The following is an 18,709-nucleotide window of genomic DNA, read 5'->3' as shown; positions in this document are numbered from 1 at the left end:
CCCCTACCAGCTGGGCTAACCTCCTCCAGGGCAGAAGATACAAAAATCGGAGAACACGTACTAACAGATTCAAAAACAGCTTCTTCCCCACTGTTACCAGACTCCTGAATGGCCCTTTTATGGACTGAACTGTTCTCCCCACGTATCCTCTTTACTGTGTAGCACTACACTCCATCTTCTCACCCGATGTCTATGCCTATGTGTTTAAATTGTGTATCTATTGTATGTCCTACGTTTTTCATGTATGGAATGATCTGCCTGGACTGTAAGTAGAACAATAATTTTCACTGTACCTGGGTACACGTGACAATAAATCTAAACCTATATCCTTGCCTTCTTACTCGCCACCTTCTTCTCCGCTCAGTCTGTCACTTCAATGAACAGTGCCCTGTTCCAATTCCAGGTTCCTCTTTTCCTTTAACTTCAGACCTTCTGGAAACTCCTCTTCATTCCTCTAGTTTCCTTAACTAGCTGTTCTTTACATTTCTGGCACTTGCTATCTCGGCCTTTACTGCATCGTCTGGCTTTTCTTCCAGAAATACTGGCTCTCACTGCTAAGCTCCTTTTACTCTGGCTTCCAATTATAACTAACCTCAAAAAGGTCCCTTCCTTAAAAGTGGCCCCCGGTTGCTCAGCAACAGCTCATTCTTTCTCCAAACTCTTGCTTTGCAAGTTGTAAACTCTCTCAGAGCAATGCTGGCACTGTTTAAAATGAATCCAAAAACCCCCGTACATGCAAACACTTGTGTTCAACATGAATCAAACTGGAGTTTTAGCCTTCCTTACACAAAAACACTGAACTAAACTCATTTAAATCTACACCTTGGGCGAAATTCTCCCCTACCCGGAGGTGGGGGGGGTTCCGGCGTAGCGGAGTGGCGGCAACCACTCCGGCATCGGGTTCCGCACCTTTAGGGGCCAAGCCCTCACATTGAGGGACTAGGCCCGCGACGGAGCGGTTGGCACCACGCCGACTGTCGCTATAACCAGCAACAACAGCCTTTGACGCCCGGCGCCGGGGCTGGCCGAAAGGCCTTCGCCGGTTTGCGCATGCGCCGGTGCGTCAGCTGCTGCTGACGTCACCACCGGCGCATGCGCACTGGGGGATTCTCATCCGCCTCCGCCATGGTGGAGGCCGTGGCAGCGGCGGAAGCAAGAGAGTGCCCCCATGGCACTGGCCCACCCGCCGATCGGTGGGCCCCGATCGCGGGCCTGGCCACCGTGGGGGTACCCCCCCGGGGTCCGATTGCCCTGCGCCCCGCCCCAGGACCCCGGGGGGCCCGCTCGCGCCGCCGATCCAGCCACCACCAGAGGTGGTTCAAACCACGGCTGCGGGAGAGGCCTCCCAGCGGCTGGACTTTGGCCCATCGTGGGCCGGAGAATCGCCGCAGGGGCCTCGCTGATCGGCGGGGCGTGATTCCCGCCCCAGCCAATTCCCAGGTGGCGGAGAATTCCGGCCACGGCGGGGGCGGGATTTACTCCGGCCCCGGGCGATTCTCCGACCCTGTGGGGGGGTCGGAGAATTTCGCCCCTTATTCCTAACATACAATAATGCAAACGTAGATCACTTAAAATTACCTCTGCTCCTTGACATAGTTTAGTGACAACTGTTTCCAAATTTGAAAAACATGTAAATAAAGTTTCTGGATAAGCTTTGTTGAGGTGTAGGTATTATCCATTTTTCAAACAGTTAGGGTGGGTTTACCTTTACGCTTATTACTAAATAACGAAAAACTAAAATACTTTGTGACTTTTCTGTTTCTCCTAATTATTGTTCTTTAAAAAGATTTTCTCAATGAACCGAGTCTGTTTTATCCTATCAATGCATTTTGTTTAGGAGATTATCTTCCCAAAGATGGTGGCCAACTGTTGTCGCTTCCTGTGCTATTTCTGCCGAATCAGTAGGCAAAATCAAAAAGCCATGTTTGACCACTTAAGCTATTTGTTGGAAAACAGCAGTGTTGGATTAGGTGAGGATATATAATTCGTTAGAGAACCTATTGTATTCTGAATTGATGAAGCATTCACTTTTAATCATATTGGTATTCGTATATTGGAACAGTATTGCTCAGAATATGAGTGTTACTGGACTAGTAATCTCGAGGCTCAGATTAACGCTCTGGAAATATGAGTTCAAAACCTAGCACGGCAACTTGGGTAGTTTAAATTCAGTTAAGAAATTTTTAATAAAATGCCAGCCTCATTAATACAGGTCATGAAAGTACTTGATTGTTGGGAAAAATAAACCCAAATGGTTCACTAATGACTTTCAGGGGAGGAAATCTGCTGTCCTGATTTGGCTTAACGAACTGCAGATCTGCATCAATGTCGTTGAGTCTTAAAAGTCACTCGAGCTGCTACAGAAACAAAGCACTGTGTATAGGGGTACGTACACCACGTGGGCTGCAGTGGCTCAAGAAGGTGACTCACCTTCTTGGTGATGAGCAATAAATATTAGCCTGGCTGGCGACACCCAAACCCCAGGAGCAAATTTTTAAAAATGTCATAATTGATCTCCCTTAAAAAGATTCTTCAGTTGGATTTTTTTATTAAGTAGCGGCATTATATTTGAGTATCAGGGCCAGTATTGCTGCACCTTGTGCGCTTAGTATTGCTCAGTAAAGGTGAACAAAATTCAAACAAGTCTTTCATATTGTACTTGTGCCTTTAAAGAGTAGCACATCTTTGTAAAAAATATGTTGCTTTTGGTGATTGATATTGATTGGAAAAGTGAGGCTGGAAATTGCCCAATAGTCTAATTTCCTGAAGGTGCAAATGCACACAGAACGATTTATTCATCCTGTGTATTCACCGATGAGGATTTGGAATACTCAAATGACTTTGATACTTGGAACTCAGTTTCCTGCCAAGAGGACTCAATTGATTCTGAAACTTAAGCATTTCTTAATCGGTCCAGCTTTTCTGTGCCAATGCTCAGACTAATAAAAATATCATCCCTGTAGTGTCTTTCCATGAATAAGGAGAGGGCAATTAAACCAAAAAGATTATCATGTCTGATACATTATTGAACAAACCACTTATCAGACTACTTCAAGTGCTTTATATTTTCTTAATAGCATCTCCTTCAATGCGAGGTTCCACTCCATTGGACGTTGCTGCAGCATCTGTGATGGACAACAATGAACTCGCCTTAGCATTGCGAGAGCCTGACTTAGAAAAAGTGAGTATCGGTCTGTGCTTATCCTCATAAAAGCTCAACGAAAAAAACATCACAATGGATATTCAGCTTTGGAAAGAATGAAAATAATATATTAGTTGGTTGGGCAATAATGCTGCAATGTGTCAAAAGTACCCTACTTTCCTGTACTGTATATTGAAATGAATCCCATTAACAGTACAGTTTAGGTTATGTTCGTGCATACAGTTGCCTTTGCTATTGCGTACAGACACGACTATATTGGTCAGGATCTTCCAGCCCCACTGCAGCGGGTTCACCAAGGCTCCACGCGGCGAGCTGGCCAAAGGTTCACTCTCTTCAGCGGCATTGGTAAATCCTGCTGAGGGCCAGTGCCAGAAATCCTGCCCCTTGTGGTTACATGTCTAATCTCGTGACCTTTACCACGCACCCTATTTTGTGCTTTCTGTCTTATTCAGTCCAGCGTCCCACTGACCTTCTACTTCTGATGAACTGTAAATATTAAACCACGTGCTGCTGGACAGCTGTGTATTTCCAGTCTTTTCCGTTTTCACTTCAAAACATATGCTTTCAGCTTTCTTGTAAAATTATTTTAATGAGATTGCACGCTGGCACGGAGATCTATGTGTATATACTAGAAAGTATTCCAGTGTTTCAATGGTAAATATTTTTAAGTAAATGATGACTGGACCTACCTAATATCAGTGTATTTTGCCGAAGGGGAGAAATGACAATTCTTTGCGTTAATCATGCAGTTTATGCATAATTCAATTGTGTGTGGTAGTTTTGAATACAGTGGCTGAGCAACCTTTCTTGAGTCTTTTTGTTAACTTTCAGAGATTAGAATCAATGTATTTTACAGTGTTTGAGTTAATTTGAGCATTGTATTGTTGCTGTGATTGATTTTTTGGCTCGATTTTTACCACAGTTGGCACAATTATTGAATGGAAAGTGACGCCGAAATGTGGCATGCGATCACATAGCATATAACAGGGACCGGAGAGAAATTGTAATCACACTGCTCAGGAGTGTATCACTGCATAGACCATCACTTCAGACTTCAAATAGTTTGATCAGACTTCAGTTCTCTTTACTTGAGAGTTAGGACCACAGGAGGAGATTGTTCGGCCCGTCCTGCCTGCGTAGTCTCTTGGAAAGAGCTATCCAACAGTCCTACTCCCTAACCCTTTTCCTGATAGCCCTGCAGATGTTTCTCTTTCCAAGTACTTGTTCAATTCCCTTTTGGAAGTAGTTACTGAATCTCCTTCCGCACCTTCCTTTCAGGCAGTACATTTCAGATCATAGCAGCTTGCTGTATAAACTTTCTTTCCATCATGTTGGCCCTGCTTCTTTGACCAGTCGCCTTACAGTGGTGTTCTCAGCTTACTGACCATTCTATGGTTGGAAAAAATTTCTCCCTTCACTCCATCAGAAGGTTTCATGAATTTGAACGCCTCTGTCCAATCATCCTTTAACCATTACTGCTGTGACTTCCGGTGGCGGCCATGGAGTGAACGGTCGCACATTCAGCAGCTCTCGCTCTCGGTCGTCTTTTAATAGCTTTTAAGCCGCATTTTTCCGGAAATTTCTCAACATACGTTGATCGAAGGGAGAGGAAAAGAAGGTGACCCCCAATTTATGGAATCGAAAAAGAAGAAACCAGAATATGAGTGAAAGCAAGACTCAGAGGTCATCGAGCACAATGGTAACGAGACAAAGCGTATCCACGCCAACTCACTGGTCAATGGAGCAATGGGTTGAGTACCTGGATGAGAAGTTCACCTGGCATTGTCAGGAGTGTGCAGAAGACATGACCCAGGCGATAGCCTTAATTAAGGAGGTGGTTGACCGGGTGGAGGAGAAAATGATGACCCAGGGACAGGAGATTCAAAAGTTGCAGGAGCAGGCGATTGAACGAGAGGAGGAGTCCACTGCGAAGGCTTTGGAAATAAGCATACTACAGGACAGCCGGAAATGACTGCTGGGTAAGGTAGAAGACTTGGAGAACCGGCCTCGCAGGCAAAATATCCGAATCGTTGGGCTGCTAGAGGGAAAGGAGGGATCAAATGCAGGTATGTATGTGGGGAAGATGTTGCCCACATATCCCCGATGGTCAGGGCCGATGTGTTTGACAAGCCGCTGGACATGGACCAGGCACATAGGGTGCTCGTACGTAAGCCCCAGGGTCGTGACTCCCCGAGAGCATGGTGGTGAGGCTACATCAATTCCGCAACAAGGAGCATATCATGAAGTGGGCCAGGCAGACTAAACAGTACATGTGGGAAGAATCAGAGATCCGGGTGTACCGAGACTGGGGACCAGAACTCGCAAAGAGGAGAGCAAGTTTCAACAAAGTTAAGGCGGCACTGTTTGCGAAAGACATTAAATTTGGACTGCTATACCCGACTCGTCTTTGGGTGACCTACGAGAACCGGGAACTATACTTTAACTCTCCGGAAGAGGTAGCTACTTTAATGAAATCAACAATCTGCCTTAAGGACTTTTAAATTCAAACTGTGGTGGACTGAGTTTGGGGGAAGGGATAAAATGCCGGGTTGGGGGGGGGGGGGGGGGGGGGGGGGGGGGTTGTTCTGTGCTTAGTTTTGTCATGTTGAAAATTTCAGTCTTTCTGTTTCTGTGAGTTATATCGCGATGTTCGGGAAGAAAAAGGATTTTTTCTTGTGTAATTTGATTTAAATATTGCTTTATGTACTGGATTACAGAGAAAGTCTTTTAAATTGCGAGGGGATGTTTTCTTTTCTGTAAGAAAGATGTTGATTATTGCACGCATAATTTTGCTTAAGCTGCTTGAAGCTTCTTCTATTGTGTTTGATTCTGTTTGAAGGTGATGGGACTGATAAGAATCGGAAGTGGGAGGGGTTGGCTTTGTTGCCTGTTCGTTGGGGGATGGTTTATTTGCTTTTGGGGCTTGTTACTGTGTTGAGTGCTTGTGTTATGTTTAGGGGAGATAGAATCTGTAAAATGGCAGGTTTTTTGATGCCAGAGGGTGGGATCTGCTGGGCTAGCTGGACAGCTGGTCCACGGAAGTAAAGTTGGGGTAGAGCTGAGGAAAGATGAAGTGGGGTGGGGGAGGGTGCGGAAGGGGGGGACTGCTGCCGGGGGTAAGGAACAGCTAGGATTCTGGAGATAAGAGATCAGATGGCGGTCGCCACCGAGGGGCGGATCAAACGAGGTGCAGAACGTGGGCTAGGAGCTGGCCTAGGAAAGGTCATGGCTGATTGAGGGGCAAGAGCCATCCCCGACCAGACTGGTTACGTGGAATGTTCGTGGACTGAACGGGCCGGTTAAGAGAGCCCGTGTGTTCGCACACCTGGGACAGTTAAAAGCGGACGTGGCATGTTACAAGAGACACACCTGAAGCTGGGAGACCAAATTAGATTAACAAAGGGATGGGTCGGGCAAGTGTTTCATTCAGGACTGGACTTTAAAACAAGGGGAGTGGCTATCCTGATTCACAAAAGGGTGACATTCGAGGTGGGGAGGATAGAGGTAGACCCGGGAGGCAAATTTGTTATGGTTAGCGGGAAGCTAGAGGGAATGGCAGTGGTGCTGATGAATATATATGCCCCAAACTGGGATGATGTCGCGCTTATCAGGAAATGCTGGGAAAGATCCCAGACCTCGACTTGCACCGGCTAATTATGGGAGGTGACTTTCATACGGTTCTGGACCCGAGATTGAACTGGTCGAGTGCTGGGTGGGGGAAACAATCAGCAATGGCAAAGGAACTACGGGGGTTCATGGAGCGCATGGGAGGGGTAGATCCGTGGAGATTTGAGAGACCAAGGAGCAGGGAATATCCATTCTACTCCCGTACATAAGGCGTTTTCCAGGATAGATTTCTTCATGCTAGATAAAACACTGCTAGCAGGGGTTGAGGACACTGAGTACTCAGCAATTATGGTTTCAGATCACGCACCACACTGGATAAACCTACGGGCAGGCACGCGAATGCCCCAGCGCCCACAGTGGAGACTAGATACAGGGGCTGTTAGCGGATGAAGAGATCTGTGAGCGAGTGAGAGAGGCCATTCTGGAGTACATAAAGATCAAGGACACGGGAGAGACTGCGGCTGGGGTGGTCTGGGAGGCACTGAAAGAGGTTATTAGAGGGGAATGTATTTCGATTCAAGCCCAGAGGGATAAAACTGAGCGGTTGGAGCTGGACAGGTTGGCAGGAGAAAACTTACAAGTGGAGAGGAAATATTCGGAGTCTCGAAATACTTTAGCCTATGTTGGGGGACAAGGCAAGGATGTCTGCTCTCCCCATTACTGTTTGACCTGGAGCCCTTAGCAATGGCCATGAGAGCAGCGAATGCCTGGTGGGATATAGTGAGGGGGAGGGGGGGGGGGGGGGGGGGGTGTGTGGAGCACAGGGTCTCTCTCTCTCTATGCAGACGATTTGTTGCTTTATGTCACGGACTCGGTGGGGGGGGATGACCAAAATCATGAAGGTGTTAGGAGAATTAGAGTGATTTTCAGGCTATAAGTTAAATATGGGAAAGAGCGAGATGTTCGTGAACAAGGTGCGGGGGCAGGAAAGGAGCCTGAAGGAGGTATTTTTTAAAGTGGTTGGGAGGAGTTTTAGGTATCTTAGGATTCAAGTGGCCAAGGATTGGGGGCAGCTTCACAAGTTGAAATGAAATGAAATGAAAAATGAAATGAAAATCGCTTATTGTCACAAGTAGGCTTCAATGAAGTTACTGTGAAAAGCCCCTAGTCGCCACATTCCGGCACCTGTCCGGGGAGGCTGGTACGGGAATCGAACCGTGCTGCTAGCCTGCTTGGTCTGCTTTAAAAGCCAGCGATTTAGCTCAGTGAGCTAAACCAGCTCAATGAGCTAAACTCATAAACCAGCTAAACCAGTTAAATTTGGGCAAAGCAATGGATCAAATGAGAAGAGATTTCCGTAGATGGGACATGCTCCCATTGATGTGGGGGGAAGCATTCAGACGGTGAAGATGACGGTCCTTCCGAGACTGCTTTTCTTTTTTCAATGTCTCCCGATTTTTGTCCCAAAGGGTTTTTTCAGAAGTATGAATACGGCGATATCGAAGTTTATATGGGCGGGTAAAACCCCGAGAGTAAGGAGGGCACTCCTGGAACGGACCCGCAGAGAAGGGGGCTTGGCTCTCCCGAGCTTTATTAACTATTACTGGGCTGCCAACATATCGATGGTCAGGAAGTGGGTAGTGGGGGAGGGGTCGGTCTGGCAGCGGATGGAGGCAGCATCCTGAAAAGGTACGAGTCTGGAGGCTTTACTGACGGCGCCCCTGCCGTTCCCGCCGGCTCGGTACTCTATAGGTCCTGTGGTGGTGGCAGCCCTAAGGGTGTGGGGGACAATGGAGGCAGCATATGAGACTGGAGGGGGCGTCAGTGTGGCCACCGGTTTGTCCCAGGGGGGGCTGGATGGGAGCTTTAAGGTATGGCAGTGGACAGGGATTGAGAGGTTTGGGGATCTATTCATCCAGAAGGGCTTTCCGACCTTGGAGTCTCCAAAATTGCCCTTGGTGTTGAGTGGGGTTGCTGGGTTGTGGGGATAGGGTGGAGGTGTTGGCCTTGGGTGGGGTGCTCTTTCCAGGAGCCGGTGCAGGCTCGATGGGCCGAATGGCCTCCTTCTGCACTGTAAATTCTATGAAGTTAGAGAAGGAGTTTGATTTGCTGGGTGGAAACGGGTTTTGGTAACTTCAAACGCGGGACTTTGTACTGAGGCAAGCTTTCCTCGCCTCCCCCTGAGGGGACTACAGGATAAAGTGCTGTCAAAAACTGGGGCTGGAGGTGGGAAGATTTTGGAGATATACAGGGAATTGTTAGAGTAGGAAGGGGCCCCTATCAGAGAGGTGAAGAGGAAGTGAGAAGAGGAGCTAGGAGGAGAGCTAGAAACTGAACTGTGGGCCGATATGCTGGCCTTCTCCTCTCTATTGGCTGGAGACGGATCTTGCTGAGATGGAGGGACTCAGAGCCCCCGAAGTCAGGAGTGTGGGTTAGCGATATGGTTGGGTTTCTCAGTCTGCAGAATTCAAGTTCACTCTGAGAGGATCAATACAGGGATTCGCCCGGTGTTGGCAGCCGTTCATCAATTTCTTAACAAAAAAAATTGAACTGCAGCAGGAAGGGGGGAAGGGGAAAGGGGAAAATAGGATGCATGGTAATGTTAAATAAAGACAGGAAACTTAGTATACAGGTAATTGGGGACAGGGTGGGAGAAGTGGGGGATGTGGTTTATTATTTGTTGTTCTTTTAGGTGGTATTATGTGTGTCGACTCGCGCAGTTGTTTTAGAAATGTCAACATGTTGAATTGTGAAAATTACAAATACTTCAATAAAATATTTTCTGAAAGAAACCATCCCTGCTGTAAGCAGAACAGTCCCAGCTATTCAACTCTTGCCGCTTAACTGAAGTCCCTCATCATCATAGCATTCTATTAATTCCCCTCTTCACTCACTCATATGACTGCAGCATTCCTAAAGACTTGCCCAGAATTTGCCACAATTCCCCCACGGAGGCCGAACGAGCAATTTGTAAAAGTTCAGCATAACCTCCTTGTAAACAGACTAAGACTGATTTTCATCACCCTATTTTTGCATTGGCAGCAGGACAACATTGGAGGAACCCCCTCACCTCCGCCCCCCCAACCCTCTCCCCATTCAAAACTTCAGGTATGTCACGATCCTGCCAGTTATATATTCAGTCTCTGCTAGCATTGCTGCTGTCGGTCCCTCAACTCAACTTTGAAGCATTGTAGCCATATTTAGTGATATTTAAGGTGATCCACAGCTTCTCTCAGTTAAAAGTGCTGAAAAACTTCACATTTTGCTTCTATTGCCCTGTGGCTTTTGGGTACTTCAGAAAACTTCAAATGTATTGATGCCTGTAGAAGGTTACGATCGGTGCAGGGGCCTTTGGTGACATACCGTGAGTGTTCTTCTGGAGCTTCCTATCTGCCAAGAGGAGGAGGAGAAGTTGGGATACATAGAGCTGCAGCTTGCAGGAATCACTTCTCACACAGGTTGGATGGTGATGAGCCATCAATTGCACGAGAGATGAGTTGCTATACAAAAGTTAGGCTTTAATAAGCTAGAACGTAGCCCTGCGGTTGACTACAATAAAATGGACGACCGCCTGGCGTTCCGACTATTTATACCTTGGTATGGAGGCGTGGTTAACTCAGCCTCTCGACCAATCGGAGAGCTGTCACATGACTAGTCTCAACCAATCGGTCGAGAGGTACATGACCGACCAGTGCCAATGGTAAGCCGGTGTTCTGCACCAATGGCAGACAGCTATGCAAATCATATCACCACAGATGGGAACACCAGAGTACGTTGTCCTGTACCTTGAGCCTGTTCTACTTGTGTGTCTGTTTGCAACAGAATAGGTCCTCTGGCTAAATTACAGAAATTCTACACCAAATAATTTGCAGCAATTGCAGACTTTAGTGCAGGTTGTTATTTCTTCACAAATCTCCTTTTATTATGATCTGTATGCCATTGTTTCTCACTTAAGTCTTTTATAATAGTTATTGATGACTAAACGTGAAAGGTAATGGTACTTCACTTCCATTTATCTGCCTTTGAGACATATTCCTTGATACCCCTCAGCTAACAGAAATCTCCTGAGCTATCAGTCCTAACTCAGCACCCAGAAGCTTTTTTTTGTGTGGGGGGGCGGGAGGGTGTTGTGTTTGGGGTGGTCGCGACTTTCCATTTGCCACCACCATTTGTGTGAAGTCGCATTTCCTGATTTCACTCTGAAATGCCTAGTTCTAATTTTAATGTAATATCCTCTTGTTGATTATTCCTCGAGGTTCTCGGTATGTACACACTGCTGGCTCAGCAGAATGAACCTGCACATCACTGAGAAGCATAAGGAATCTCTGCTTCTCCAGCAAGGATGTTGCGTGGTTGTGTCCCCTCCAACAGCAAAACCCAGGACTGACTGCCACATCTGCTACCCAGCATTAACTGTTATTGTCAAGGTCATATTCAACCCTGAATTGCTTTTTCCTCCAGATCTATCCACACTGCCTCAGTAATGTCAGTCAGTCTGCAGTATGTGCAGCAGGTAATTGATTTGGTTTTAAAAAAAGCTATTTTATGATTTTGTCTTTGGACATTTGGGAGCATCAGAATAGTCTCTAGATTGCCATGGCACACTAATTTTGCAGGTGCCTCATGCACAATGATCAAACTGTGCTGCAGTCAGAACAGTGGCTTCTTTAGTGACCCCATTGAGAGGGCTTGAACAGTCCTCAAGCACTGTTTTTGATACTGGGACAGGACTGGTGGCTTCCTCTGAAAACTGTCCCATAAGAGAGTGGTTTAATATTAGTTTTTATTCATTTGTGGAGTGTGGATGGTGGACAGACTTTGGGGAGTCATGAGGTGGGTTACTCGCCGTGGGTTCCAGGCCTCTGACATGCTCTTGTAGCCACAGTATTTCTATTGTTAATCCAGTTCAGTTTCTGGTAAATGGTAACCCGCGGGATGTTGATTGTGGGGGGGATTCAGCAATGGTAATGCCATTTGTTATAACCCCTGTGAGGACCATGTGGACCTCTCCACAGGACTCGTGTAGTACGAGCTTCCCAGACAGGAGGCAGAGGCCATCCAGCTGGAGCTCATTACAAACAAACAGTAAAGCCGGCCCAAAGCAGGGCCTGGTGGGGTTAGTTCTCCCAACAATGACCATGCTTTGGAACGAGTTGCTGCCTTGAGCAGAATATTGTATATAGGGAAATAAACCTCTGTTCTCGTACTACTGGCTTCCTCAAGTTATTAAACTATGGAATGTTGAGGCAATGGCTAGGTTCTATATTGTTGGACAGAATTTTCACAAAAAGTGTCAGTGTCAGGGTCTGACTAAAAATCTAATACTGGATTCTCCCGAATCCCCGCAATGGCCCGACTCCGGCGTAAAAAGCGGCGCTAACCACTCCAGCGTTGGGCCGACCGGAAGTTGCGGAATCCTCCGGACTTCCGGAGGCGAGGCGGTGGCGGAGGGGTTGGCGCGCGCCAATCAGTGCGAAGGGCCCAGCAAGTTAGCGCATGCGCAGAACCGCCGGCATGGTTCCGTGCATGGGCAGACGGGCCGGCGTATTCTAGCGCTTGCGCAGGGGGGTGTCTTCAACGCGCCAGCCATGGCGGAGCCCTACAGTGGCTGACGCGGAAGAAAGAAGTGCCCCCATGGCACAGGCCCGCCCGCAGATCGGTGAGCCCCAATCGCGGGCCAGGCCACCGTGGGAACCCACCCCGGGGTCGGATCCCCCCGCGCCTCCACTCTGCGAGGTGATGCATTTTGGAAGATCTAATTCAAGAGCGGACTAGATGGTCAATGGAAGAGTCCTGGGGAAAATTGATGTACAGAGCGATCTGGGATTTCAGGTCCATTGTACCCTGAAGGTGGCAACGCAGGTCGATAGAGTGGTCAAGAAGGCATACAGCATGCTTGCCTTCACCGGACGGGGTATTGAGTACAAGAGTCGGCAGGTCATGTTACAGTTGTATAGGACTTTGGTTAGGCCACATTTGGAATACTGCGTGCAGTTCTGGTCGCCACATTACCAGAAGGATGTGGATGCTTTAGAGAGGGTGCAGAGGAGGTTCACCAGGATGTTGCCTGGTATGGAGGGTGCTAGCTATGAAGAAAGGTTGAGTAGATTAGGATTGTTTTCGTTGGAAAGACGGAGGTTGAGGGGGGACCTGATTGAGGTCTACAAAATTATGAGAGGTATGCACAGGGTGGATAGCAACAAGCTTTTTCCAAGAGTGGGGGGTGTCAGTTACAAGGGTTCACGATTTCAAGGTGAGAGGGGGAAAGTTTAAGGGAGATGTGCGTGGAAAGGTTTTTACGCAGAGGGTGGTGGGTGCCTGGAACGCTTTACTAGGAGAGGTGGTAGAGGTGGGCAATACAGCATCATTTAAGATGCATCTAGACAGATATATGAATGGGCGGGGAACAGAGGGAAGTAGATCCTTGGAAAATAGGCAACAGGTTTAGATAAAGGATCTGGATCGGCGCAGGCTGGGAGGGCCGAAGGGCCTGTTCCTGTGCTGTAATTTTCTTTGTTCTTTTTCCCCAAGGACCGCACCAGCTGGCCTATCAGCCAGGTCCCGCCGTGTGGAACCATGTCTAACTCATGCCAGCGAGACTGGCCAGAAACAGGCAGCTACTCAGCCCATTGGGACCCGGAGGCTTGCCGGGGGGGGGGGGGGGGGGGGGGGGGGACTGCCAACGGCCCCCGACCGGCCGACGTGATCTCCGCCCCCGTCTGAAAACCGGCGCTGGAGAATACGGCAGCTGGCATCAGAGCTGCGGGACAGAATTCATGCCGCCCGCCGGGGATTCTCCGACCCGGAGGGGGGTCGGAAGTCCCGTCCCTGGTGTGTTTCTCTCCAGAAACACAGCTGAGTCTTCAGACCAGATTTCCTGGCACTTAATGCACAGAACATCTGGGGCATAGGTTACACTGTCACTCCGGCAGGGTGGGACCTGATACAGCTGGCAGGACTGGCACCACAGAGATTGGGGCACCACCTTTAAAGTGCGTGCCGACTTGTATTTAAAATACAGTTCCCCTCCCACGGACATGGAGCACTACCCACGCAAGCATTGGGGCGACCCCTTCCCCTAGCACGGAGGTATAGGGGCACCCTCCCCCTTCACAGCCATGTTCTCCTCTCCCTCAGGCTGTCATTGGGGCTCTCCCCTCTCCCTCCACTACACATATGGGGAACACCCACAAATGGAAGTGGGTTAACCCCCCCCCCCCCCGCCAGTGCCCCCTTGGCACTGTCCCCTTTTTGTCTCCATTTGGCACTTCCCCTGCCAGGATTCCCGGGGTCAATGCCCAGCCTTGGCCCTCAAACCCCAAGGCAAACTTCAAGGCATCTCCGTATCCCTGGTGTGGTCACCATAACTGGTTTTCACTTTTGAAAACTAGTGATTCACTCCACCTGGGGTAGAGGATACATCATGGGCAGGCACTACGGATCAATTAATTATATTAACATTTAATTACATTAACATTTATTTAAATTAATGAAAAGCAGGTTCACGTTCTTTTGAGCATGAACCTGATTGTGTCACTGGGTGGGAAGGAAAACCTCAAACCAAGATCTTGTGGCGCAAATCCCATTTTGGCCTTCTTGCGAGATTTAGCAGCTATAAAGGGATTTGCACGAATGACGAATGGGGCCGCTAGATCTCACCTGGCACTTCTATGCCGTGTATGTAACTTTGTCCAGGATATTGTCCAGGAATTGCTGCATTTGGACATGAATTGCTTCATTATCTGAGGAGTCGCGAATGGTGCTGAACATTGTGCAGTCATCAACAACTATCCTCACTTATGACTTTCTGATGGCAGAAAGGTTTTTTAAAAAAAAACGCATTTTATTCAAATTTGTATCAAAGTAGGTTACAGCAAATAAACACCCCGGGAAACATTCTTCCCAACAATCAACTATATAGTTTGTACAGATTTTCCTCCTTTTTCACCCCCCACCCCCCTGCGACAAACAGCTCCTCAAACACAGTCACAAACATCCCCCACCTTTTCTCAAACTCCTCTGCTGAGCCCCTTAACTCATACTTTATCTTCTCTAACCGCAGGAAGTTATACAGGTCACCCAACCATGCTGCTACCCCCGGTGGCGATGCCGACCGCCACTCCAGCAAAATTTGTCGCCGTGCAATCAGAGAGGCGAAGGCCAAGACATCGGCCTTCCTCCTCTCCATGAGCTCCGGCTTCTCTGAAACCCCAAATATTGCCACCAAAGGGTCCGGGTCCACTCCCTCCTTCACTATCCTGGCTAAGACCGCGAACACTCCCGCCCAGTATCTTCCCAATTTTTCACAACCCCAAAACATGTGTGCGTGATTCGCTGGCCCCCGCCCACAACTCTCACACTCATCTGCTATCCCTGAAATAACCCACTCATTCTCGCCCGAGTCACATGCACCTTGTGCACCACCTTAAACTGTATCAGGCTCATCCTTGCACAAGAGGAGGTCCCGTTTACCCTTCGCAGTGCCTCACTCTATACTCCCCAATTGATCTCCATTCCCAACTCCGTTTCGCATTTCTCCTTGATCTTCACCACCCGCTCACCTCCCTCCTCCCCCAGCCACTTATATATATCCCCAATTCTTCCCTCCCCTTCCCCATCCGGAAGCAGCAGTCGCTCCAGCAGGGTGTATCCTGGAAATCTAGGGAACCCCTTCCAGACATTTCATGCAAAGTCCCTAACCTGTAGATACCTGAACTCACTGCCCCTCGGCAGCTCTACCCTCCCCCTTAGCTCCTCCAGACTCCAAACCTTTCCTCCAAATACAAATCCCTCACCTTGACCAGCCCCACTTCCTTCCACCTCCTGTATACACTATCCATCCCCCCCGGCTCAAACCCATGATTTTTGCACAGCGGCGTTAGCACCGACATCCCTTCCACCCTAAAATGTCTCCTCAGCTGATTCCATATCTTCACCGTGGACTGCACCACTGGGCTCCCTGAATACCTACTCGGAGCCATTGACAATGCTGCTGTCACCATAGGCCTCAAACTAGACCCCATACAAGATTCCTCCTCCATCCTAACCCAGTCTACCCCTTCTCCTTCCCACCACCACCGCACCTTGTCCACATTCGCCGCCCAATAATAATGAAGCAAGTTTGGAAACACGAACCCCCCCTGCTGCCTCAGCCTCTGTAGCAGGGTCCTCCCCACCCTCGGCACCTTCCCCGCCCATACAAAGTCAGAGATGATTGTGTCCACTTTCCGAAAAAAAGCTTTTGGTATAAAGATCGGGAGAGTCTGAAAGATAAACAAGAACCTCGGCAGAATATTCATTTTCACCACTTGGACCCTCCCCGCCAAAGTTAAGTGCAGTGAATCCCACCTCTTAAGATCCTCCCTGGCCTCCTCCCCCAGCTTCGTTAAGTTCCACTTATTGAGCCCGTCCATTCCCTCGCTACCTGAATCCCCAAGTACCTAAACTTATCCCTCGTTACAGTAAATGGCATCCCCCCCTAAATTAGCCCGCTGTGCCAGCACATCCACCGGGAATACCTCGCTTTTCCCTACATTCAGCTTGTATCCCGAGAACCCTCCAAACCTCCCCAAGAGGCCCATAATCCTTCCCATACTCTCCAACGGGTCTGAAACACATAGCAAGAGGTCATCGGCATAGAGCGACACCCGATGCTCACTCTGTCCCCTCATTGTCCCCTGCCACTCTGCCGACCCCCTGATCGCCAATGGCTCTATGGCCAGCGCAAACAGCAGCGGCGACAGCGGGCACCCCTGCCTCGTACCCCTGTGTAAATCAAAGCTTTGTGAGCTCATATCATTCGTCCTCACTCTCGCTCTTGGCTCCACAAACAGCAACTGCACCCATGCCAAAATCTCGGCCCAAACACAAACCTTCCCAACGTGTACCGCCACTCCACCCAATCAAATGCTTTCTCCGTGTCCATGGACACCACCACCTCTGGTACCAGAGCTCTTGACGGATTAATTACCACATTCAACAGGCGTCTTATATTACTCGTGAGCTGCCTGCCCTTCACGAAGCCTGTTTGATCATCTGCAACCACCCCTGTGACACAATCCTCCATCCTCCCCGCCAACAACTTAACCAATACTTTCACATCCGTGTTCAATGGTGATTTGAGTCTATACGACCCACATTCCACTGGATCTTTCCTTTTTTGGGGATTAATGTGATTACTGCCTGCTTCATCGTCTCCGGCAACTCCCTCTTCTCCAGTACTTCATTAAACACCCCCAACAGATGTGGTGCCAGGTCCGCCGCAAATTCCTTATAAAATTCTGCTGGGTAAAATTCTCCGCGCCTCGGAGAATCGCGCGCCAGCATCAGGGGGTCGTGGCGCGGTTGCGGCGATTCTCTGGCCCGGCCCGGGGCTCGGAGAATCGTCCCCCACATCCCCAGCCCCAGTCCAGATCTTCAATATTTCCATGGACGCAGCCTGTCTCCGCAGCTGGTGCGCCAGCATGCGGCTCGCCTTCTCCCTATACTTGTAGGAAGAAAGGTTATTAATTAAACAGCCGAAGGTGGTTGGGTCTAGGTCACTACTTTGAGGAACTCTTGTATTGATGTTCTGGAACTGAGAAAATTGACCTCCAACCACCACAAACATCTTCCTTTGTGGCAGATATGACCCCAACCAGTGGCGGTTTTACCCCGATTCACATTGACTTCTATTTTGTTAGGGATCCTTGATGCCGCACAGCATAGGGAAACATATAGCTTTTGCTCTACAAAGGGGAAAACACCTGAAGCCATAGTTACCTGAAAGTGAAATGATGTTAACTTTGAATAGAAAATATGGAGTGTACTTGCTAATAAATGAAAAGATTTACCAAAGATTTATCGTGGCGGCCTTGTGCAGGACTCGGTCATTAGCTCCCTTACCTCTGAGTCCAAAGCTCCTGGTTCAAGTTCCAGTGAAGTCCAGGACTTGATGGCCATGGGCATGTTGATAATTAACCTGCTAATCCTCCAGCGCTTGCACACTGTTCTCCAAAAGGGATATGTGAAGATATGAAACAAACTATTTTTTATCCACCTTTTGTCCCTTCGAGAAATTCGAAATTCCTCAATCTGTGGCTGGATTAAAATTCAGATGCAAGGGGTCAACAGTTGATTTCACCTTAACTTCCGCCATTGTTCCAGTAGTTTGGTGAATGTTTCAATCAAGCTGGATAGTTTCCCCAACTCTCATTGAAAATGTAGCATCAAGGCACTTACTGACTTTTAATAATGTTTTATTCTCCAGGTTGTTCAGTATTTGGCTGGCTGTGGCCTGCAGAGCTGTGCTATGCTGGTTGCCAAGGGTTACCCAGACATTGGATGGAATCCTGTGGAAGGGGAGCGGTATTTGGATTTTCTCCGTTTTGCTGTATTCTGCAATGGTAAGGCACCCTGTAAAAGCCTGCACTTTAAAAGTGAAGACTGTGCCAACAATAGACCACAACGGCCTACAATCGCGTTATGGAATAGGAGGAATAAATTGTCAGTGATGGTACAATACACGAGCGATGCACACAGAAGTAAGCCAGCTGATTGGAGGAATAATCTGATACATGTTTATTGGAGATTGATATCCTTGATGGAAATCAGCTACATACAGGGCTAAAGGCAGCAAGTCTGTAGTGTGGACAGACATTGCTGGAGCTGCACTCACCCTGGCAAGTACAGAGTATTCCATCACATACCTGATTGTGCCTTGAAGATGGTGGACATCATGGTGCACATTTTGCTTGTGCCCCCCCCCCCCCCCCCCCCCCCCCCTCCCCTCCCCAAGATATGTTGCTTTCCTACAAATAGATCACTGAATACTTGGTCAAATTATTTTTTAATTAATTTATGGGACGTGGACATCGCTGGCGGGCTAACATATACTGCCCATCCCTACTTGTCCTTGACAAGGTGGTGGCGAGCTTAAGCCCCTGTGGTGTAGGTACACCGACAGTGCAGTTAGGGAGGGAGTTCCAGGATTTTGACCCA

General features: G+C 48.4%; 1 protein-coding gene across 4 annotated transcripts in view; it reads left to right on the top strand.

Moving 5' to 3' along the window:
* The window catches only part of ryr2a (ryanodine receptor 2a (cardiac)), a 936,900-nt gene that overhangs the window by 642,995 nt on the left and 275,196 nt on the right, over positions 1–18,709 (top strand). For all 4 annotated transcript variants that reach the window (XM_038814319.1, XM_038814304.1, XM_038814294.1 and 1 more), the window contains 3 exons: positions 1,838–1,970; positions 3,078–3,181; positions 17,979–18,114. In XM_038814319.1, the coding sequence (XP_038670247.1) occupies positions 1,838–1,970; positions 3,078–3,181; positions 17,979–18,114 (373 nt within the window). The remainder of the gene's footprint in view (positions 1–1,837; positions 1,971–3,077; positions 3,182–17,978; positions 18,115–18,709) is intronic.

Source organism: Scyliorhinus canicula, chromosome 1 (genome assembly GCF_902713615.1).
Source record: "Scyliorhinus canicula chromosome 1, sScyCan1.1, whole genome shotgun sequence".
Lineage (NCBI taxonomy): Eukaryota > Metazoa > Chordata > Chondrichthyes > Carcharhiniformes > Scyliorhinidae > Scyliorhinus > Scyliorhinus canicula.
The sequence above is the reverse complement of the archived record's forward strand: the minus strand, read 5'-3'. Positions and strand labels throughout refer to the sequence as shown.